Source organism: Canis aureus, chromosome 4, assembly GCF_053574225.1.
Source record: "Canis aureus isolate CA01 chromosome 4, VMU_Caureus_v.1.0, whole genome shotgun sequence".
NCBI lineage: Eukaryota > Metazoa > Chordata > Mammalia > Carnivora > Canidae > Canis > Canis aureus.
Window position 1 is genome coordinate 50,641,863 of NC_135614.1, and position 24,033 is coordinate 50,665,895.

The following is a 24,033-nucleotide window of genomic DNA, read 5'->3' on the forward strand; positions in this document are numbered from 1 at the left end:
AACATATCAATTGATCATTACTTTAGGTAGAGAATAAAAGAAATGCAAAATTTATCATCTTACCTCTTTTGCTGGGTATTCTAAAATTTGACTCATTGCAATAAAATAAAGTGAGGTCAAGATCAAAGAAAGAAAGCATCTGCAAGTTTGGCAGATCCTAAAGCATTAACAGAAAGATAAAATATCTCAGAATTTTACTTCCAAATCCTGAAACATTGTAAGACCCAGTAGAAAGCATAACGGTCAGATGTCTCTCCCAGGTTTGCCATTAACTGGCTGTGTGACCTTTGAGCAATTCAACCAGCACTAAAAAAATATAGCAGAGTTTTAGGTCTAGGCCATTCTCCCTTTCTCCTACACATTTGACAAAAATTCATAGTGACAAAGCATAGAGATAGCAATTTTTGACATAATCCCCAAAGACTGCATCATTTGGTTAATTTAATTTGACCTTCGTCACAGACAAAAATTGTTGCTACTCGTCAGAATACTATTGAGACTTAAAAAGCGGGGGGGGGGGGGGGGGGGGGGCGGTGAAGGCCATATAATGAATATGCACTCAGCTAAAGATAAGGGCATTGAGTTAGACAGAAGACAAAACCTAAGTGAAAGCTCTTTTTTGTAACATGTCTAGAAGGTGAGAAAGAGATGTTTAAATTGGATGTAGGCAGCCATGAGAGCCAAAAGAAAGACAGGCAGAGGAAGGTTAGGGCAGCAGTGCTTGTAAAGGATTAGGTTACTTTCTTTTGAGAATTTCAAAGGACTTCAATAAAATATGACACTGTCCCTGAAGCATGTCTCCCTATGTTTTTAAGTTTGGGGGCCACAGAGAAAGGTTCTTTGGCCTTAAAAGTAACTAATGTGTATGATTTCCCCAACAAAAGAGTCTCAGTTTTTCAACCTATAGTTTAAAGGAATGTTTGCAATACGAACACTCCTTAAAAATGAAAACATGCTATAGTGTCACCTTAAGACATACATGAGTATTGCTGGATTTTTAAAGGAAAGCCGATCTGATGGAGTTGGGAGGATCATGGCAGCAGAATATTAGAGGCCCTGGAAGTAAAAGAAGACATTTTTGACCATTTGCTGAGTGCTAGTGTATAGGACGGCATTACTATATGTTTTAGCTAGTAAAATGGAGTCTTATAAAGGATGAATTGGCAATTGTCAAATAACAGGTAAATGGTAGAGTTGGGATCCCAATTATGCCTGACACTAATGTCCGTGTTCTTAATCACACCACAAGTTTTGAGGTACACAGGTTTGAGCTTTACTTACTTGGTGATATTTCTTCCGTCCATTTCCATTCCATACTCCAAATATGGAGCTCTTAATCTCTTCGAAGTGAGGAACAATACCATGCATACTAAGATCATACTGCCCACAAATAAAGTTCACATAAAGGGAAGGCAGTATTGGGGAATGCTACAGGGAAGAGGGGTTACAATCTTTACAACAAACAAGTCTAGCCGGACCATTAACATGCCACCATCAACTAGAATGCAGCATTTTTATTGTAAAAGTCCACATAATTAGGCAAGTCCCTTTGTGAAAAGGTTTTCAAATACATAGATGGGGAGCAGCTAATAATTAAGAATTAGATTACATATAATATATATTCATATTGCCAGTACTATGCACACATTGGAAAGCTAGCTTTTTTGAGTGTCCCCATTACAGAATACATTTCAAGTTGACAGTAATGTTTCTCACCATTGAAAATTTGCCAACAACTCTCCCAAAGAGTCAACATTAAATATGTTAACAATTCAAAACATGAAAATAATTAATTCTATTTACATGTGTTTGAGGTTATATACTAGAGCACTGATATATTAAAGGTGTGTAAAATTGGCAGCTAAATGTGTTTCAAGATTCACCCAGATGACTCAATGAGGACCTTACATGGTTTTATAACAAAGCCACTCTTTCTTTTCTACTCTTTAGATTATCTATCAAGTTATACTGGCTATGATTGAATTCTAACTTAGAAAAATGATGCCACAAAGAACTGACAAAGGATGCTATTTTAGAAAAATAAGGATTCAGGATGAGTACATGAAGGTGAGCTCAACTCATCATGTTTGAAGTCTGGTACAACCACTTCATGTGATTGTCACATAGTTGAATGAGGCCACAGTCAGAGGTTCAACCTCCATGTAAATCATTCATCTGTTCTTTCAATTTTTAAAAATTAATCTTCTGTACTTTCTTTTTTTTGAACAGAGCATAGAATAAAACATTCTGAACACCAGTCAGGTATGAATCCTGCTCTTGCCTGTCATGTCTTCATGTGGAATTGTGGATGGGTCAAACTTAACTCATCCCCAAACCTGGAAAAAATATGCAAACTCTAATTATGCCCTAGTAGACTCATTTCTATGCATAAACATAGGACTTAAGTATTATTTTAAGAGAAGGATGGACTTTGGCTATTTTTGTTCATTATCAAAAATTTTAGGTTAGACAAAGGTCTTTGGATCCTTCTGTTAATTTTCACAAGATCAAATAACATTTGGCAATGCCTTTGTGAAAAGATGTATTACTGGTTCCAGCTGGCTCAGAGATTCACAGAAGCATATGAAGCCAATTCACTTCAAACTGTATCTGTTGAGCACCAACCATGTGCCAGGCACTATATAAGGTGCTAAGGACCCAAAGAGGAAATGACAAGGATTCTGCCCACAAGGCACTCACAATCACTAGAAGCAGATCTTGAGATGGAGAATAAATTCTGTTATAATCTATCATCCTAAAAGGAAGAAAAAAATAGCTGCAAGCACATACAATTACTTTGTACTCTATGAAATTGGGCATATTTAGAGATGGCAAATGTCAATTATTCAGTCTATATTTTACTTAAATTGTTTTAATATGTCCTACATGGAAAAAAAATAAGTTTTTCGAATCTTCATGCTTGAGGGAGAAGGTAGAGAAAATTCCTCCCTCCAATTCCAAACCCAAACCCTTATAATTACATTCACAATTCTTTGATGGCCCAAAGTCACAGAATAAAAGACAATGCTTTATGATGTTAACTTCATTCCATTTATTTTGGCTCTAAAGAGATGCATGCATTAAACTTGAAGCATTCTATGCTATTGAAATATTTACATCATTGTACATGTGATATGGAGGAAATTTTCTTCCTATCTTGGGATAGAGGTATAATAGATTTCTAGTCTAGGCTCTTATATTTAAAGTGACTTGTGTTTTTTTTCTCAAATGAGGGAGATATCCTACTGGGACCAAATTTACTACAACCTGCCCCCAAATGAGCACAGGGCACAGTTTTGGACCTTTTGCATCTAATTGTGTTTTGAACTGATTAAGGACACCACCACTGTTAAGTAGCCATGGTTTCCACTATTTTAATCATTGTAGCTGAAAAATATCTTGTTTGGTTTCAGTGTTCTTGCTCTAATTTCACTTTGCCTTGCAGATTTGAAACACAGCAAACATTTTAGTTCAAATTACACTTACCACAGGAGAGTTGGGCGTAAACAATATGACAGTAATACAATTTAGAGGGTTAAGAACATAGAAACAAATTTAAATTATTGTAAACCACACAAGGAATTATTTAAGCAGACTTAGAAAGGACATCTTCTCTCCATGAGATTTAGTGAATAAGACCCACATCAATTAAACCTATACCTCTTTCACAGGTAAAGGTAGGAAACCCAATAAACTAGATTGAACAAGCAGAAGGCAGTGGGGAAGAAGATCCGTGCATATGAGTCCATTTTGGCAATACGAATATGTATCCTCCCATGTCTCCAAGCTCCTGTTCGGCAGTCTTCAAAACAGCAAAAGAAACTGGCACAGTCCTTGCCATCCAGACACTCATACCCATATTCTTCATCTCTCTCTTGAAGGTGAGTAGCATTGTTCATTTGAATGGTTGCTGATCTTGGGCGGATATCAATCGTAGGGGCCTGAGACAAGGGTAGGGAAGAGTAGTTAGTGATACTTGATAAATCCTAAACTAGGTCTCCATAATGTCACCAAGGTGAATGATGAATCTGAAAATGAGTACTCAGGAATTGCTATGAAATCGTGATCTACAATGGTAAAATTGAACTTAGAAGGATAGCACATTTGCAGATTTCAAATTTTGAGCTTAAGCAGTGCAGCTGAAAATAATACCATCAAGCTAATAGCTATAGCAAGAAGATTGAACACCAAAAGAACTCAAAGTTTAAAGATTTAAATCAAACAACTACATGGAATCTTATTCTAGTAAATATTAGATGTGAGGTTGGTTACATGAAGGCATTTAATGGTGTTGCATGTGAGTAGAACAAAGAAATAAAATGCATCAATTTTGAACTCAAATTTTGTGTCATGCTTACCTATACACAAATAGTAAACCCCATTACACTGAGCAAATGTACTAAATGCTATTAAAAGAAAATGTTAAAATTTACATAAATATAGGAGTTTTCTGAGTTAATACCACAAATAGTATGGCTTATGTTTTGAAGAAATATAGTGCTTTGTCTACAATTCAGCATCTGGAAGCTTCAGAACATCAGCAATGTTCACCTACATGTAAGTGAAAACTCAGAAAAAAAATACTACCACCTTTTTTACCATTTGAGAAGAAATTAATACCAATTAATTGAATAATTTAATCGTTGCTGCCATATTAATTATCAAAGTACTGTAAATCTCAATGATTAATTTAATTTGGAAGAGTTAGTTTTATGATATTATAAATACAAATCCTAGTATCTCTGTGTAAGTTATCAGAATTCAACTGGGAAAATAAATAGCATTGCACTATTGCATGATAGAGCCCAAAGGCCCTGGATTGCCCTAACAAGAAGGGATGGGTATTATAACTTAAAGCACTCCAGAGTATTATTTTTATAGAACTGATAGGTAGAGTTGAGATCAATGGAGATTATCAAATTTACTTATCAAAAAACAATCCTGTTTTGAATTTGGATTACAGAGTTATATATATATGGTAGATGCAGTCAGTGAATTTTATCTGAAAAAAGAGAATAACTTTCGGCTTTCATATTTAAAGAGGCACTCTTTTCTAATGACATGCCATAGAGTTTATAGCTTGATAGGGTAAAACCTCTGTGAATTAGTGTAGGGCTGACAAATCAACTCTAGAAATCTATAGAACTACCTTCAGCTCAAAGGTCTTACCTCTCGTAGAATACTTAAATATCTATTCACTAAAAAAACAACAAAAAAAATTGAAACACCATGTAAGCGTTAATAATTAAATTCAGCAGTTGCATGCAGTGAATTTTCATTCCAAAAACATTATACCTTGAAGGAAAACATCCGAAGAAGCTTTGGGTTTGTAGACAGAAAAGAGAATTGCATTTTTTTTTTTAATTAAAAGAAGAAAAAAGGAAAAGAAAAAGACAAAATAAGATAAATTAAAAATACATTTTAAAAACATAGTAAAATGAACTGAAATTATAAACACAGAAGGACAATTCTGGGCTTGGAATAAAGTTAGAAAATGGAATTTGAGGATTTCAGTAAATTAATCCACAATTATCTAACTGCAAAAACCCGTGTTGTTCACCTGTGAAGAAGCTTTCCATTGCCTGGCTTCCCTGTATAAAACTACTGTGATTTTATTTTCTAATTAATATCAAGGAGGCCTTAATAGGTAAATCTTAACACAATGAACCAAAAGGCATATTTAATGGAAAAATGAAATTTTAGCTTCTCATTCATAGCTTAGGTTCTTTTTAGTTGTGATGAATCATCCAATTGGCTTACAAGATGGAAATCCATAAAATTTTCAGGTAATTTGATTTTTTTCAGTTTCTTTAATCCCCTCTGCGAAGGTATAGCTGTTAGAAAAGGCATAGGGGCATTTTCTGAAGACTCTTGTTTAAAAGCTCACCCTGTCACATCCTTGTTAATGCTGACATATAATAATGTTGAGTGTCATAAAACCCTTTTCTTGGGGAAAAATGTAATGGAAAGTGAAGGATGGGGAGAAATAATAATTTAAAAAACACAATAAGGAAAATAAAATAAGGATAGAAAAAATGCAAAGATAGAGAGGCAAACAGACAGGGAAGGAAAGAACTGCATAAAGCATAGTGAATATTTGGGAAATTAAGGATAAACATTTTTGTATTAATTATCAAGATTAATGATTTTTTTTTCTTTACCTGTTACAGATTCTTAAATTCAGAAAAATATATGCCATTTGTAGAATTTCACCAGGGTTCCTTGAGATCCATCATGATATAACCTAGAATTAGCTATATTTCCTCATTATAATTTAGTTCCCCCAAAGCTGGTGGGTCAGATAGCTAGCTACCATCAAGGCTCTCTCATGGCCCTTATGGTAGACCAGGAAAGTCTATAAATTCAGGAAGCTAGTGTGACTTCCTTTGCCCCTGTCTTAGAAGGGAACAGATTTTAACTTCTGTGGAGCTTCCTAGAAACCAGACAACCTCTATACTCATGTGTGTAAATGGGTAGCTACTTGTTCTTTCCAACATCCATATTAAAGGATAATTTCATTAAGCTTGTATATTTGTGCTTTATCATCTCTATTTAAAGTTTTGTGGCAAGGTGAAGTCATCCTACCTTTTTCCAAATCACTGAAACTATATAAATCATCAACATCAACCATGATCACAACTATTAATGGTAAGGAATTTAATTTGTAAGTTACCATGTGATGCTTTTTACCTTCATTACCACAGCAGCCCTTTAATTAATATATATATATATATATATATATATATATATATATATATATATAAAATGTACATATAGTGTAATGCTCATTTTCTATATGAAAAACAAAGACACAGGGAGGCTAAGTAACTTCTCCAAACAATAGATGATCCATTTCATTTAAAAACAAAATGATACACTTTGAATATGAAACCAACGGCAATCCTCTGGTGATAAAACACACACACATAATTACTTGCAAAAGTGTGGTGATCTTTGAAACTTCAAGAGTGTTTGTTGTGGCTTCCTAGTAGAAAGCCTTGAACGGAAATGTTAATTTAAAACACCAATAATTTAAGAATGTTATAGTAAGGAGCAGAAAGATGACAATGAAACCTAGAATAACAGCAACTAGAAAATAAATGCATGTCTCTGCAATGTTTATAATCCCTATGCAATGAAGAGAGTAAGAGTCTGTCTTAGTGAATCAGGTCTCTCCCAAGTAAATAATGACCAAAATTAATTCTTATGATGCAGCCAAACTCATAAATTCTGTTTTTATTTTAGAGCTTAAAGTGTTGAGATTTAGGTTGTAGACAGGCTAAGACGAAATCAAAACAAAACCAGGTGGCTTTCTACATATAAATTTCAATGATCCCAATGGGAAATGATACATACAGGGTTTTTCTTCTTTTTGTCTTTATCCTTGCTTGGTTTCCGGTTGCTGACAAAGTAATGCAGGGTGCCATATTCCACCAAAGCAGAGAAGACAAAGATGAAGCAAACAGATACAAAGAGATCCATGGCTGTAACATAGGAGACCTTGGGGAGCGACTTCCGGGCAATGGTGCTGAGGGTGGTCATTGTCAAGACAGTGGTGATACCTGAAGAAAGGTACAGTAAAACAGATCATGTGACCTCATCATTAAGTAGGGTAACTGAGTCACTACTGAGACCAACTTTGTTTTGTGACTTCTGATAAGTAATCTTAGTAATGGGAAAGGAGGCATAATTGTAATCCATTCACTCAGCCCACAAATATTTATTGGCTGCTTACCAAGTATCAGTTACTATAACAAGCAGTGAGTAGATGCTGAGAAATAAGATGGACATGCTCCCTGACCTTATATAACTTATTTTTAGTGACAGAGAATTCTAAATTAATTGCACAAAGAAAAGTATATTTATAAATTATGGTTTGTGTCATGAAGAATAGCAAGGATGTTGAAAACCTAATTATACATAATACTGAGGAAATATATCTTTGAGGAGGTGATTTTTAAGGCAGAGTTTAAAAAGTTAAGGAGAAGTTAAAAAAAGTTAGGAGACACCGACTTCTAATTGCTGAGGAAATAAAAGAAGATACTGAGGAAGGGACACATTATCTTTTTTTTAAAGATTTTTATTTATTTATTCATTAGAGACACAGAGAGAGAGAGAGAGAGAGGCACAGACTTGGGCAGAGGGAGAAGCAGGCTCCATGCAGGGAGCCTGACGCAGGACTCGATCCCAGGTCTCCAGGATCATGCCCTGGGCTGAAGGTGGCACTAAACCGCTGAGCCACCTGGGCTGCCCACACACTATCTCTTTAAAAAAAAAATTAGAATACCTATCATCTGGGGAGGGGCAAGGGTATCAATGTGATGCTGAGATAACAGAAGTTCTATTATGCAAAGCATGCAAAGGAGTTCACCTTTTATTTAAAGTACAAGGAGGATCCATTAAGGGTGTTAAATAGAGGAGATGAGCTAAGTGACATGTTCTAATTAATGAATTTTTTAAAGCCCATCATAGAGAGTGAAGATGGTGCAGTAGAAAGATACTGAGCTCACTACCCCCACGGATATACCTAGCTATACCAACTAAATACATTGCAACTTACTCTGAAAATAATCTAAGATTGGTAGAACATATCTCCTATAACAACTAAAGTCCTAAAAAGAAGGCCATATCAAGAAGGGTATGAGAGAAGAGGCATGGTAGGAATCAAACTACTGTTGCAGCTACCCACAAGTGGGAGGGATATCACAAGCATGGAGGAATAAGGGGATTCAGGGGATGGGCACCTCCATCCCTGTGTGCCTGCACTGAAATGAGCCCCCATAACATCTGGCTTTAAAAATCAGCAGGGTTTAACTCCAGGAAAGCCAGAGTGTTATAGGAAACCAAGTCTCCACTTTTAAAGAGCCAGCATGCCTTATTACTCACCATGAATTCCAACACAGAAGAACTAGTTTGAAAAGTGCCTGGGTTATACATGAAAGAGATCTATTGACTGATTTTTGAATGTGTGCTAAAGGGGCAAGAACCTGGAGAAGCTTTCTCCAGGAACAGAAGTGCTGATATGCACCATTTTCCTTGCCCTGTTTCAGCCTAGATGGCTATTTACTTGTAAAAGGCGAAAGATTTATGCGATCTGAAGAGAAACCAGAGTGTGGCTATTTACTTGTAAAAGCCAGTTCTGAAACTTTCTACTTGCTAGCAGCACTTGCCCCACCCCATCATTCCTCAACAGATCCATCTCCCATAATTCACCCTCCCCAGAACACACCCCTCCAAAGTGTCTCCTGTCCCACCATAACTGGCCAGGTGATCTCAGTTGGGACCAGCAACCCCCTCAAAGAGATTATTCCCCACAACAGCTGATAGGCAGCCCTTGCCAAAACCAATGTCCTTTCAAAGCAACCTTTCCCCAGGGACTGGGGAGTTAACCCCACAAACCAGCATGCCCATAGTACCTGGAACCAGGCCTCTCAGCTCGGTGTGCTAGGGGCAGACCCTACCCAACACTGTGCCCACAGCAGTCATGGTCATAACAGAAGGGTGCACACAGCCCATACAGGGGATATCCCTGGAGCACCTGGTTCTGGTGACCAGGAGGGGATTGTGCTACAGGGCACCATAAGCATGCTCTCAACATGAGGCTGCTACTTTCAAAATCAGGAGATAGAGCTGACCCACCTGATATATGGAAACAAACACAGAGAGTTAGACAAAATGAGGAGACAAACAAATGTTCCAATAAATAAACAAGACAAAGCCACAGAAAAAGAGCTAAACAAAATGGACATAAGCAAACTACCTGACAGAGTTCAAAGTAATGGTCACAAAGATACTCATAGGACTTGAAAAGTCACTGAATGAACTCAGAACAAAGAAATAAAAAATATAATAAAGAACCAGTCAGTGCCAAAAATACAATAACTGAAATTAAAATACACTAGAGGGAATCAACAGAAAATTAGAGTATAGGGACATCTGGGTGGCTCAACGGTTGAGTGTCTGCCTTTGGCTCAGGGTGTGACCCCTGTCCAGGGATCGAATCCCACATTGGGCTCCCTGCAAGGAGCCTACTTCTCCCTCTGCCTATGTCTCTGCTTCTCTCTCTGAGTCTCATGAATAAATAAATAAAACCTTAAAAGAAAAAAAAAAAAAAAAGAAGACGACGACTAGAGTATGCAGAAGAATGGATCAGTGAGCTAGAAGACAGGGTAAGGAAAGCACCCATGCTGAACAGCAAAAAGAAAAAATTCTAAAAAATGAAAATAAGTTAAGGAATCTCTGAGACCACATCAAACATACTAACTTTCATATTATAAAGGTTCCAGGAGGAGAAGAGAGAAAGAAAGGGGTAGAAACTTGTTGGAAGAAATGAGAGCTGAAAACATCCCTAATCTGGGAAAGAAAATAGACATCCAGGCCAGGAAGCCCCAAACAAGCTAAACCCAAGGTGGTCCACACCAAGACACATAATTAAAATGGAAAAATGTAAAGATAAGTAGATAATCTTAAAAGCAGCAGGAGAGAGAAAACCCTCTAAGGCTATTAGCTGATTTTTTCAGCAGAGATTTTGTAGGCCAGAAGAAAATAGCTCTGATGTTCAAAGTGCTGAAAGGAAACAAAACAAAACAAAACAAAACAAAACCTATGAGTAAGGATACTCTACCCAACAAGGCTATCATTCAGAATTGAAAGAGAGAAAGTTTCTCAAACAAAAGTTACAGGAGTTCATCACCACTAAATTGGCATAAAAGGGACTTAAGTGGAAAATAAAAGGCCATAACTAAAAATAAGAAAATTGTGGCAGGAAAAAAACCTTAATGGTAAAAGCAAACTTACATTAAAGGTAACAAGTTAATGAAGGTTAAAATGCTAGTATGAAGGTTAAAATGCAAAATTAGTATAATCAATTATATTTACAAAAATTAATCAAGGAATACAGAAAATAAAAAGATTAAGGGCAGCCCCGGTGGCGCAGCGGTTTAGCGCTGCCTGCAGCCCAGGATGTGATCCTGGGGACCAGGGATCGAGTCCCACATTGGGCTCCCTGCATGGAGCCTGCTTCTCCCTCTGCCTGTGTCTCTGCCTCTCTCTCTCTCTCTCTCTCTCTGTGTGTCTCTCACAAATAAATAAATAAGGTCTTAAAAAAAAAGATTAAAATATGGCATCATATACATAAACATGGAAAGGAGAGTAAAAATGTAGTGCTTTTAGAATGTGTTTGAACTTAAGTAACCAGAAACTTGTTATAGACTGCTATATACTTAGGAAGTTATAAATGAACCTCATGGTAACCACAAGCCAAAAACTTAGATACCCCCTCCCCCAAAGAAAATAAAGAGAAAGTAATTGAAGCATAACACTAAAGAAAGTCGTCAAACTATAAAGCAAGAAAGAACTACAAAACAACCAGAAAACAATTTTTAAAATGGCAATAAATCCATGCCTATTGATAATTACTTTATAAATGGACTAAAAGCTTCAATCAAAAGACATAGAGTGACTGCATAAAGAACAAGATCCATATATATGCTGCCAACAAGAGAATACTTCAGATCTAATGACATATACAGGCTTAAAGTAAAGGGACGGAAAAATATATCCCATGAAAATGAAATTGAGAAAAAAAGCTGGAGTAGCAATACTTATATGAGACAAAATAGACTAAAGCAAAGGCTGTAACAAGGGACAAAGAAGGGCATTACATAATGATAAGAAGACGAATGCAACTTGAAGACATAATGTTTGTAAATATTTCCACATCCAACATACTAGCACCTAAACATATAAAGCAAATATTAACAGACAAAAAGGGAGAAATTGTCAGTAATACAATAATAGTAGAGGACTTTAACAGCCCATTTACATCATTGGATGAATATTCAGACAGAAAATCAGTAGAGAAACAGTGGCTTTAAATGACATATTAGACTAGATGGACTTAACAGATACAGAAAATTCCATCTAAAGCCAGCAGAATATACATCCTTTTCAAATGCACATGGAACATTCTCTAGGATAGAGCATATGTTAGGCCACAAAACAAGTCTCAATAAATTTAACAAGATTGATATCATCATTTCCAACCACAACACTATGAAACTAGGAATCAATTACAAGAAAAAAAAAAAAAAAAAGCTGGAAGAAACACAAAGATATGGAGTCTAAAGGGCATGCTACTAAAATACAAATGGGTCAAGGAAGAAATGAAAGAGGACATAAAAAAATAATAATAATACACAGAGGGGAGCCTGGGCGGCTCAGTTGGTTAAGCATCTGTCTTTGGCTTAGGTTATGATTTCAGATCCTGGGATTGAGCCCAGTATTGACCTCCCTGCTCAGTGGGGAGTCTGCTTCTCCCTCTCCCTCTGCTCCTCCCTCACCCCCACTCATTTTCTTTCTCTTTCTCTCTCTCAAATAAATAAATGAAATGTTTTAAAAATACATGGAGGTAAATGAACATAGAAATACTATGGTTCAGAATCTTTGGGATACAAGAAGTTTTAGCAATACAGGTCTAGCTCAGGAAACAAGAAAATCTGAAACCTAACAATCTCAAATCTAACCTTATTCCTCAAGGAATTTGAAAAAGAACAACAAAGCCTAAATTTAGTAGAAGAAAGGAAAAATAAAGATCAGATTGGAAATAATTGAAAGAGACTAAAAAGGAAAAGATGAAACTAAAAACTTGTTCTTTTAAAAGAGAAAACTGATAAATCATTACTAAGACTAATCAAGAAAAAATACTCAAAATCAGAAATGAAAGAAATTATAAGTGATAAGACATAAATATAAAAAAATAACAATATGAAAAATTATATAGCAACAAATTGGATAACCTAGAAGAAATGATAAATTCCTAGAATTATATAATCATCTAATGCTGAATCAGGAAGAAATTTAAAAACTGAACAAACCAATTACTAGTAATGAAATTGAAGTGGTATTCAAAATACTCCCAAAGAACAAAATCCAAGACCAGAAGGCTTCACAGCTGAATTCTACCAAACATTTAAAGAAGAGTTAATACCTATATGTCTCAAGCTATTCAAAAAACAAAGGAGAAATGAATGCTTCCAATTTCTATGAAGCCAGAATTACCTTCATATTAAAACCAGAAAAAGACACTATATAGAGAGAGAATTTCAGACTAATATCCTTGATAAATATGGATGCAAAAATTCTCAACAAAAAATTAGCAAACTGAATAATATATTAAAAGGATCATTCAATACTATTGAGATTTATTCCAAGGATGCAAGAATGGTTCAATATATGCAAATCAATCAATGTGATACACTACATTAACAAAATGAAAGATAAAAATCATATGATCATTTCAATAGATGCAGAAAGGCATTAGACAAAATTCAAAATCCATTCATGATATAGGCTCCCAACAAAGTATAGAAGGAATATACCTCAACCAAATAAAAGTCATTTATGAAAAACCCACAGCCAACATCATACTCAATGTTGAAAAGCTTTCAGCTTTTCTAAGGTCAGAAACAATACAAGATGTTCACTTTCACCACTTTTATTCAACATAGTATCAGAAGTCCTCGCTGTAGCAATCTGACAAGAAAAAGAAATAAATGACATCTGAACTGGTAAGGAATAGGTAAAACAATTTGAAGATGGCATTATACCATATATAAAAAACCCTAAAGACTCCACCAAAAAACTATTGGAATAAATTAATGAATTCAGTGAAATTGTAGGATGAATATATGAATTAAGTGTAATTATAAATGCAAAATCAATATACAGAAATCTGTTGTGTTTCTATACATTAACAATGAATTAGCAGAAAGAGAAATTCAATGATTAAGAAGACAATCCTACTGCAATTTCATCAAAAAGAACAAATTATTTAGGAAAAATTTAACCAAGTAAGTACTTGGTTCAGAGTACCTGTACTCTGAAATGATAAGAAATGGAAGGCAACACAAATAAATGGAAATATATACCATGGTCATGATTGGAAGAATAAATATTCTTAAAATGTCCATATTACCCAAAGCAATCTACAGCTTTAGTATAATCTGTAACAAAATACCAATAGCACTTATTACAATCCTAAAATTTGTATAGAACTATAAAAAGACCCTTGATTGCCAATGCAATCTTGCCTAAGGACAAAGTTGGAGGTATCATAATCCCAGAATTGAAAGAAAACTATGAGGCTATAGTAATCAAAATGGTATGGTATGGGCACAAAAAAAAAAAAGATAGACACATAAATCAATGGATCAGAATTAAAAGCCCAGAAATAAATCCATGCTTTTATGGTAAATTAATCCATAAGAAAGGAGGAGGCATGAATATGCAAGGAGAAAAAGACTCACTTCAGTAAATAGTGTTGGAACAACTGGACAGCTACATGTGAAAGAATGAAACTGGATTATTTTCTCACCTCATATACAAAAATACTTTCAAGATGGAGGACCTCTAATTATAAAACTCCTAAAAGAAAACATAGCTAGTAAACTCATGGACCTCAGCTTTTGAAATATTTTTTCTGAATTTGTCTCTCGAGCCAAGGAAAATAAGGGCAAAAATAAACAATTAGGACTAAATCAAACTAAAGAACTTTTGCTTAGCAAAGGAAACCATCAACAAAACAAACAAACCAGTGTATGGAATGGGAGAAGATATTTGCAAATGATTTGTCTGGTAAGGGGTTAATATCCAAAACAGATAAAGAACTTCTACAACTCAACATCAAAAGAATAAATAACCCAATTAAAAATGGGCAGACTACCCAAATAGACATTTTTCCAAAGACGACTCACAGAAACGGCCAAGAGAGTTATGAAAAGATTCTCAGCATCACTCATAATTAGGGAAATGCAAATCAAAACAATAGTAAGATACCACTTCACACCTGACAGAAATGGCTAGTATCAAAAAGATGAGAAATAACAGTTGTGGCAAAGATGTGGAGATAAGGGAGCCCTGGTACACTCTTGTTAAAAATGCTAATTGATGTACCACTCTGGAAAATAGTATGGAGGTTCTTCAAAAAACAACAAATAGAAATACTATATGATCCAGTAATTTCACTTTTGGGTATTTACCCCCAAAAAACAAAAACACTAATTCAGAAGATATATGCACCCCTGTGGTTATTGCAGTGACATTCAGAATAGCCAAGATATGGAAGGAACCCATGTGTCCACTGACAGATGAATGGATAAATATAATATAGTATACATATATACAGAATGGACTATTTCTTAGCCATAAGAAAAAATAATCTTGCCTTTTGTTACAACATGGATGGCCCTACAGGACATTATGTTAAGTGAAATAAATCAGACAAAGACGAATGCCATGTATCTAAAAAATAAAATGTGCAAATGAGCAAGCAACAACAAAAATAGAAACAGACTGCTAAGGACAAACCTGTGTTTGCCTGAAGGAAGATGGGTAGGGGTATAGGCAAAATAAGTGAAGGGGATTAAGAGGTACAAACTTCCATTTATAGAATAAATAAGCCCCAAGAACCATGTGGCTCTTTTGGGTCATTATATTTTAGTTTAATAGCACGTTTCCTCAGTGTATTTTCTGTTATGAAATTCCCAAGAGGGGAAAGATTGGTGTTGGTTGAAATAATTTCACAGAAATGGGTAGCTCTTCATAGAGGAGAGGCATCCCTCAAGGTAACTGCAGTTGTAAACTACAATTATAGCCTCTTTCCTATGTTAATTATTATTATGGAATAGCCCAACTCCCTTTCTAGTCTGTATATGCTGTGATAACAGGAAAGACCTCTATACTAACTTTCTTTGTGATCTCATAGACAAGTATAGTGTTGGGACTCAATATTTTTTTAATGCATAAATAAAATAATCAATGAATAGTATATATATGAAAGGTCGAAGAGACCCTCCTACATTTAAAAATAGGAATTCATATTGATGACTTGTAAGAGAGAGTTTTAACTGTACATAACAGTAGCTAACATTTATGGATCTCTTTCTTTGGCCAGGTACTGTATCAAACACTTTATATATTATCCCACAAAATCTTCACAATGAGGATTATCACTGTTACCCTTTTTTGCAAGTGAAAAAAACTTGAGCACAGAAAGAATAAGGAATTTGTCCAAGGTAGAAAGTGAGAGAGATGAGAAACAAGCCTACAAAGTCTAACTTAAAATGCCATGCTCTGACCCACATTGTTACATTCCCTTTCTATGAACATGTACCTAATATGTAGCATGAAGCACCAGACACTCCTTGAGAGCTAATGTATTTTTCTAATTTGAGATCATGTGGACTATAGGTCTTCTATAGTGTCATTGTAGAACCTTAGCAATGGTGAAGTTTCTCTTCTATAAACCAGGAAGGGTGTGGGAGGTGCATATCTCATAGCATTTTGTGAAGATTAAGTAATGTTTATTGTCAGTTCCTAGTAAAATATCAATAAATGTAAAATATTTATTTTAGAGGACAGACTTCAAACTAAAAAAACTTCATTTGAGTTATCCATGTGTTAATGCATGTAGAAGTTCTTGACTATAGTCAATTACAGTGGATATATTTGGGGGGATAATTTAAAAACTAAATTGGCATGTTGGCCTTCACTTTCAGGCCACAAGCCACGCTTGACCTATGAGGAGTGAAAATGTCAGAAATTATAGTAGATACCATCGATAAGTTAACTTAAGAAAATCTGACATGTCTAAACACTTATCTAGCAAGTTGGGAAGACGGTATTTAGGCTACATGGAAGTTCATCACAGCCATGTAAAAGAAGAATCCTAAAGCACCACTTCATGAAATTTTCAGTTTGTGCTTGGAGTTGCAGAGAAGAGAACAATGGGTAGCAGACAGGTGGTTATTTTAACTGATTCACCAATCACAAAACAAGATAGCTGGGGGTGTTTTGTTTTTTGTTTTTTAAAGATTTTATTTTTTTTATTCATGAGAGACACACAGAGAGAGGCAAAGACATAGGCAGAGGGAGAAGCAGGCTCCTTGCAGGAAGCCCAATGCAGGACTTGATCCCAGGACCCTGGGACCACACCCTGAGCCAAAGGCAGATGCTCAACCACTGAGCTACCCAGGTGCCCCTGGGGGTGGTTTTTAAGCCCAGTTTGGCTAAGCAAAGAATTAGATTTCTCTTACCTGGGATAGATGAAAAATATCCATAGCTTTTATCAATTCCTCCAGTCTTGGCATCAAGTAAGCTCTTCAGACATGTTACCTCATCTCAGATTACTCAGGTGAAAAATACCGACTGGTGTTTTTATTGTTTCATCCATTAAATCATGATTAAGGTTTACCAGCTATCACCTGTGTACCAAACTTCATTCAAGTGTTACAAGCCCCAAAATGACTGCTCCCCATGCTCTTGTGGTCTGAGCTCAGAAAGCAGTCAGGAGTCTGAGCCACATAGGTATATTTATCTCACTCATCAAACAACTTGGCTTTGAATATTCTGTGGCAATAAACTGAAGTTCCACCGGTGTTTAGGGTCATCTGGTTTAACACTTGATTGCAAATACTGGAAAAGGTAATGTGATCACATATTAGAATCATCTGGGGAATTTTTATTATTATTTTTTAAATCTTGACATGCAGGCCAAGCTCTCAAAATTTAGATAGACGTCTCCTATAATTGGACGGAGATGCAGCTAGACATGTAAAGGCCCTCTAGTGATATAAATTTTTCAATAAATAAAATTCAGTACAGTAAATGTATTTTCTTTCCTTGTGACTTTCCTAATAGTTGTTCTTCTCTACCTTACTTTATTGTAAGAATACAGTACATAATACATTTAATATAATATATGTGTTACTAGTAAGGCTTCCAGTCAACAATAGGCTATTAGTCTGGGGGGAGTTCAAAGTTATAAGTGGATTTTTGACTGCACGGGTGGAGGTAGAGCCCTTACCCCCGATGTTATTCAAGAGTCAACTGTAGCTGCCAACATTTCTAAACCTTACTATGTTTCATGCATGTTGCATGGAATACTTTATTTAATCTAATAAAATCCTACAAGTTAGGTACAGAAAATGCTATATGTTTCACATTTGAGTAAACTATGATTTACAGAAATTAAAGAGCATTTCCAAGGCCATGCTATACATGTGGGATGAAATCCAGATTTATTGGATTTTAAAGCCTGAGCTCTTCTTAACTATTGCATTTATATTTACTCTCTAGCCAAAGAGCAAGCAAGAGACGTGGTTCTAGTTTTCACACAGCTGATAAAAGAGGAATGTGATTTTATAATTCATCTTTCAACAGCTTTATTCTTAGTAAATATTTAACATTCATGGACCTACACCCCAATGACTTATGAGTCTGTGGCTTTGCAATAATCTATGTGAATCTTCTTCCTCACATAAGGAAAAAGATGTGAAATTCCAAGGTAAGTATCAATATATACATCAACCAAGATGCAAATAATCTTAAAAGTGTATGTGTTCATGGTGGGGATGGGTGGTGTTCCCAAAACGTCACAGGTATTTTTCCAAAAATATTTTCAGTGGTTCATTTACACAGATCCAATTGGTGTGTATGTACATCTTCAAATGTCATTATGATAATTATGGATGTTGGAATTCATCAACAGCCAGTCATGTGCTGGTAAATGTTTAACAGTTGACTCTAGGGAGGGAAAAAAAAAGCAGTCCTGATTTTTAGTGTTTGCCTATTTCCATGATGTTAGTACTTTCACCTTGGCTGACTTCAATCTACCAATATGGTATCTCTCAATACATTTGGAAAGAATAAACACAACTAGCTCTCATGAGCTTATGTGAGCAGCTCCAGCATATAACTGTCCAGAGACCAAAATGAAAAATCTATTGAAATTAGAAGTTTGGGTTTTTTTTTTCCCTAGTCAAATTTATTAAGAGAATTTTCTAAAGATAGTGAATTGAGGTAATTAAGGAAAACTAGAACTGGAAAACTTTTGAACACTGTTTTGTTTTAATATGCTAGTTTTCTTTAAAATGAAATAATGGCATTTCTATGTAATTGCTGGCTGAATTAAAAGCAAATCAATTTAGGGGAATGAAGATTACAGATACTGAGTACTTATCTTGAAACACTAAAACAAAAAGAAATTTGTCTCACCTAAAGAAGTTCTGGCTGGAACAGCATCCTTATTGATCCAGAAAGATACCCAGGATAGGACAACAATGAGTGTGCAGGGGATGTAGGTCTGGATGGTGAAGTATCCCATCCTTCTGCTTAGGTCAAAGTAGACAGACATGACCACATAATCTCCTGAAACAGAACAAAGATAGCACCATGCAAACTCTTACCAAACTTGGAAAGCAGTTACAGTTAGGAGCCCAGATATAAACCCATGCTTATATGGTCGATTAATCAATGACAAACAAGGCAAGAATACACAATGAAGAAGAGACAATCTCCAATAAATGGTGTTGGAAAAACTGGACAGCCATATGCAAAAGAATGAAACTAGAAAACTACCTTATACTATATAAAAAATTAATTCAAAATGGATTAAAGACTTGAATGTAAGACATAAAGCCATGAAACTCCTAGAAGAAAATATAGGCAGTAAGCTTTTCAACATCAGTCTTAGTAATAGATTTTTGGATCAGTGTCAGGCAATGGCAACAAAAGCTAAAATAAATGAATGAAATTACATCAAACTGAAAAGCTTTTGCATAGTGAAGGAAAACAACAAAATGAAAAGATAATCTACCAAGTACAAGAAGATATTTACAAATGATGTATTCGATAAGGTGTTAAAATCTAAAATATATAAAGAACTTACATAACTTAATATAAAAATTCCAATTAAAAAATGAAGAGAGGAATTAAAAAGATATTTTTCCAAAGAAGACACACACATATCCAACCGGCACAAGAAAAGATGTTCAACATCACTACTCAACAGGGAAATGCAAATTAAAACAACAGTGATATATCACCTCATACCTGTTGGATTTCCTATTATCAAAAAGATAAAAAAATAACAAGTGTTCGCAAGGACATGGAGAAAAGATAACCATCCTTGTGCACTGTTGCTGAGAAAGTAAGCTGATGTAGCCACTATGGGCAACAGCATGGAGGTTCCTCAAAAAATTAATAGAAATACCATGCAATTCAGCAATTCTACTTCTAGATGTTTACCCAAAGAAAACAAAAGTACCAACTTGAAGAGATCTATGCATTCCTGTATTCAATACAGCATTATTTACAATAGCTAAGATATGGAAGCAACTTAGGTGTCCATCCACAGATAAACTGATAAAGATGTAACATATATACAATGGAATATTACTCTGCCATGAAACAAAGAATGAAATCTTGCCATTTGTGACACCATGGGGGATGCTAAGTATATAATGCTCAGTAAAATAGAGAAATAAATATTGTCTTCACTTATATGTGCAAACTAAAAAACAGAAACAGACGCATAGATACAGGCAGCAAGCCATTGATTGCCAGAGTGGAGAAGAGTTGGGGGTAGGTCAAATGGGTAAAGGTGATTAAGAGATACAAACTTCTAGTTATAAAATAAATAATCCATAGTATATCCCTATGTACTATTATAATAATTTTGTATGATAACAGTAATGAGATTTATTGTGGAGATCATTCTGTAATATATAAAAATATCAAATCACCATGATATATACCTAAACCAATAGGATACCTGTATGTCAATCATACTTCAATAAAAAACTGCAAAGCTTTTGAAAATAAGCATGTATTCAGTCCTCATGTTCACACATTTAATTTTAGAGTTCTATATAAGGGGTATGTTGAAACTATCTTCTACCCATTTGGGTTAAAAAACAAACAAAAAATCAAACTGAATTCTGATCCTTTTATAAGTAATGTGACTACTAGATGGAAGAAAACATTTTGAGTATATTGATAATATTTTCTTCTTTCGAGTATTTCTGGATGGTGCCTTCACTATCTACTTAATATACACAATATACAACTTTCTGTTCCAGAGGGAGGGAGGGGAACAGCATTTCTATACCATGCCTCTCGTACCTGCAATGAACCCTAAGGTTCATAACAATTTCCTCTTGTTCTCAGGACCTTTCTCCATACTAGCCACAGAGGAATATACTGGTGCCTGACACTGGTAAATGCCCACTTTACTCAATTTATAACCAGATTCCTATGCTGAGACATTTTTTAATGTTTTCTTTGAATCATATGGTTTTCCTTCATAGCATTCACTGTAATTCTTAATTTTTCATTTGTGTAGCTATTTTTGTAATATCTCTATTAGAATTTACCTGCACAAATTCATAAGCAGTGCCTATTTTAACATACCTTTGCACTACCAGTACTTAGCAACCTGTTTGACTCCCAATAGGGATTCAGTAATATTTGTTGAATAAATGATCAAAGGAAAGAATGAACTTATAAATTTAAACACGGAAAAAAAAAATCAAAAAGCTGTATTCTGGAACATTGAGTTAAGAAAGGAGTTTATGTAAATACTCCTGAAAGTAGAGTAATAAAGGAATAAAAGAATAACTATATGGTTAAGCATGAGAACAACTTAATGTGACACAATTTGAAGTCTCTAATTTTTTAAAATCATGATGCATGCATTACTTTTAAAATTCCATGTTTTTCATTTTATAGGATTCCAAGTGAAATTTTAGGGAATTAAAAATTTTAAAACTGGATAAAATACTATGGAATCATATCCCAGTTACTATATATTTATGTTTTCTTTATACTGTCTGCTGTTGCAATGTGAGATGAACATCAGATCACTTTTCAAATGTTCTTTCTTTTCTTCTTTACTAAATTATAATTTGTCCTAAAACACATGAAGAACAAATCCAAATCCTCTGCTTTAATTTAATTATTTGGCTTTGTGCCTATGTTTTTCTACTTATTTGGCTGATTTAGATTTGATTTGAAAATAACGTACTTTAGAAGCCTCATGCAGAAAAGACTGACTTAGCAGAGTGAGTTATCACTCCTCATTCCAGTTCTTCCTACCCACTGGCAAGTGTCATTGCACAGCTTTCCAAGTTGCTGAGATAGAAAACCCTCCATTGGCTACTCTTACAAGGAGTAAAGACTCTCGCCCTCACCCTGCAGTGTTTCCTAAGTGGAGTTATGAAAACCTCCTTCTGGTGAATTGATGTACTGTCACTTGTCTGAGTCAGGCTTGGTTAAGACAGTGACAGTGACCCAGACACTAATTAGGGAATTCAGCTTCCATTCGAACATCACTTCCTCTCAGAGATCGATAAGTAGCCATTATTGAGCAACTATCCCTGAAAACTTAAAGGTGGAAATTTCTTGTTGAGAGCAAGTAGATTTTGATTATTTCTCTGAGATTATGTGTCCTGTGTTGATTTATCTGGACTTAAACTATTTAAAATCATGGCATTTCATGAATTAGTTTGGTCTCTGTTTTTCTTTTACTTTAGTCACAGGCTGTAATTGCGAAGTAAAGACATTTAATTTGAGATGATCCCTACTGTCTGCCTTTTTCTTTCCTGTGCCTTTGATCAAAGTACTATAGGCAAATGCAAGTTCTCATATTCTAGATAGGAAAAACAAAGAGAGTTTTTCTTTTTAAATAATAATATTCAGTGAATGCTTTTCCTCCCTATTTTCAGAGTCCTTGAGAGTTTTCTGCATATTTTAAACATGTGTTTAAGTGAGGCTTTACAAATTATAATATCTTAAATAAATCTATATAATTTTAGTAACTTCTTTTTACTTCTTATCACGTATGTGAATGAAAATCTACAGTTTGGCATTAATGATCTGACTCTTTTAAAGGTGAACTTTAATTTTGTCTCAAGTTAACAAGAGAATTATCTCAATTCAATACCCCAGTTCCCTTTAGGTCAGAATCTAAGCTTTCATAACCTATTTATCTATCAATATCTATTTTAAGGTAATAGCTTCTGAGCATCTTTCATCTTTGCCAGCAAATCCAAAGCTTTTCTACCACTAGATTACGAATTCAAACTTGGAAACAGGCCATTTAAAAGCAAAGCAGCTTCACAGTGACAGCCTGATGTCTGTCTTATCTCTAAGGCCACATCCCTTTTTGTATTTTTAAAAACTCTGGGGCAAGAAGCCTATAAAATCAAATCTCCTAAAAGTGCCACATCAGTGATTCCTAAGCCCAAAAGGTTTAAATGCCAACCAAGTTAAAAGTGGTTATTTCAGCCACTTCAAATATATTCTTTCTTTTTTTTATAAATTTATTTTTTATTGGTGTTCAAAATATATTCTTTCTATTGATTTATTCTAACACATGATATTTAAAGTCATAGCATTTAATAAGTTAGTTTGGTCCCTGTTTTTGTCCTAATTTAGGATGTAATAGACACAGGCTATGATTGAAAAGACAAGACATATAATTTGAATAACACCTACTAATGTCCATTCTTTATCTTTTATAAGCTTCTTATGTCTGATTTTAGGAAGAGACTATCAACATCAATGAATTCCACTTTTTTTTAAGCTGTGGTATTAACCATATTAAACCTTTAAAATTCAGTGTTTATTAGGGTGTTTAGGATCTTATTTCATATACAAAACTATTTCCTAAAAACGTAAAGATTTCAATGGTAGAAAAGTCTTCCACCCCATGAGCACTTGAAATAATGACAAGAATTTTCTGGTTACCTGAAAAGAGAACTACTCTATATAGAGTCTGGGGCTGAATGGTTTGCATATATTATCTCTTAACATCATCAATACCTTTTCAGGATGGTGAAAAAAACAAATATTTCACTTTGTTCCTCATTCATGATTCTTACTCCACTTAAATATAGTTGAATGGAGTATATATTATTCTACTACATTGACTTTGAAGGCATAATACTGTTATGCTTTTCTCATGCTTATAATAGTATTAGTTATTAGTGTTATACTCTTCTTAACATTCCTTTCTCTAGTCTCTTTATTTAAGTCAACAAATATTCTGAATCACTGCTATCCATACAGCTCTTTATGAGGGAATGTGGAGATTAAGACCTATGGAATCTCACAGCTGATTCTAAATTAAATAGATTAAGTGGGAATGATATCAGATAGTACAAAATGATATTTTTGTCTGACTACAATTCAGAT

The 24,033-nt window shown here is 34.8% G+C and overlaps 1 protein-coding gene across 3 annotated transcripts in view; it reads right to left on the bottom strand.

Moving 5' to 3' along the window:
- Positions 1–1,499: 1,499 nt before the first annotated feature.
- Positions 1,500–24,033, bottom strand: part of GABRG2 (gamma-aminobutyric acid type A receptor subunit gamma2) — a 107,197-nt gene continuing 84,663 nt past the window's right edge. The window contains exons 7-10 of one of the 3 annotated variants that reach the window (XM_077895621.1): positions 19,054–19,206; positions 7,357–7,562; positions 5,296–5,319; positions 1,500–3,941 (exon numbers count right to left, since the gene is read on the bottom strand). In XM_077895621.1, the coding sequence (XP_077751747.1) occupies positions 3,666–3,941; positions 5,296–5,319; positions 7,357–7,562; positions 19,054–19,206 (659 nt within the window). In that variant the 3' untranslated portion in view covers positions 1,500–3,665. The remainder of the gene's footprint in view (positions 3,942–5,295; positions 5,320–7,356; positions 7,563–19,053; positions 19,207–24,033) is intronic. The other 2 variants (XM_077895624.1, XM_077895623.1) reach the window with 2 other exon arrangements.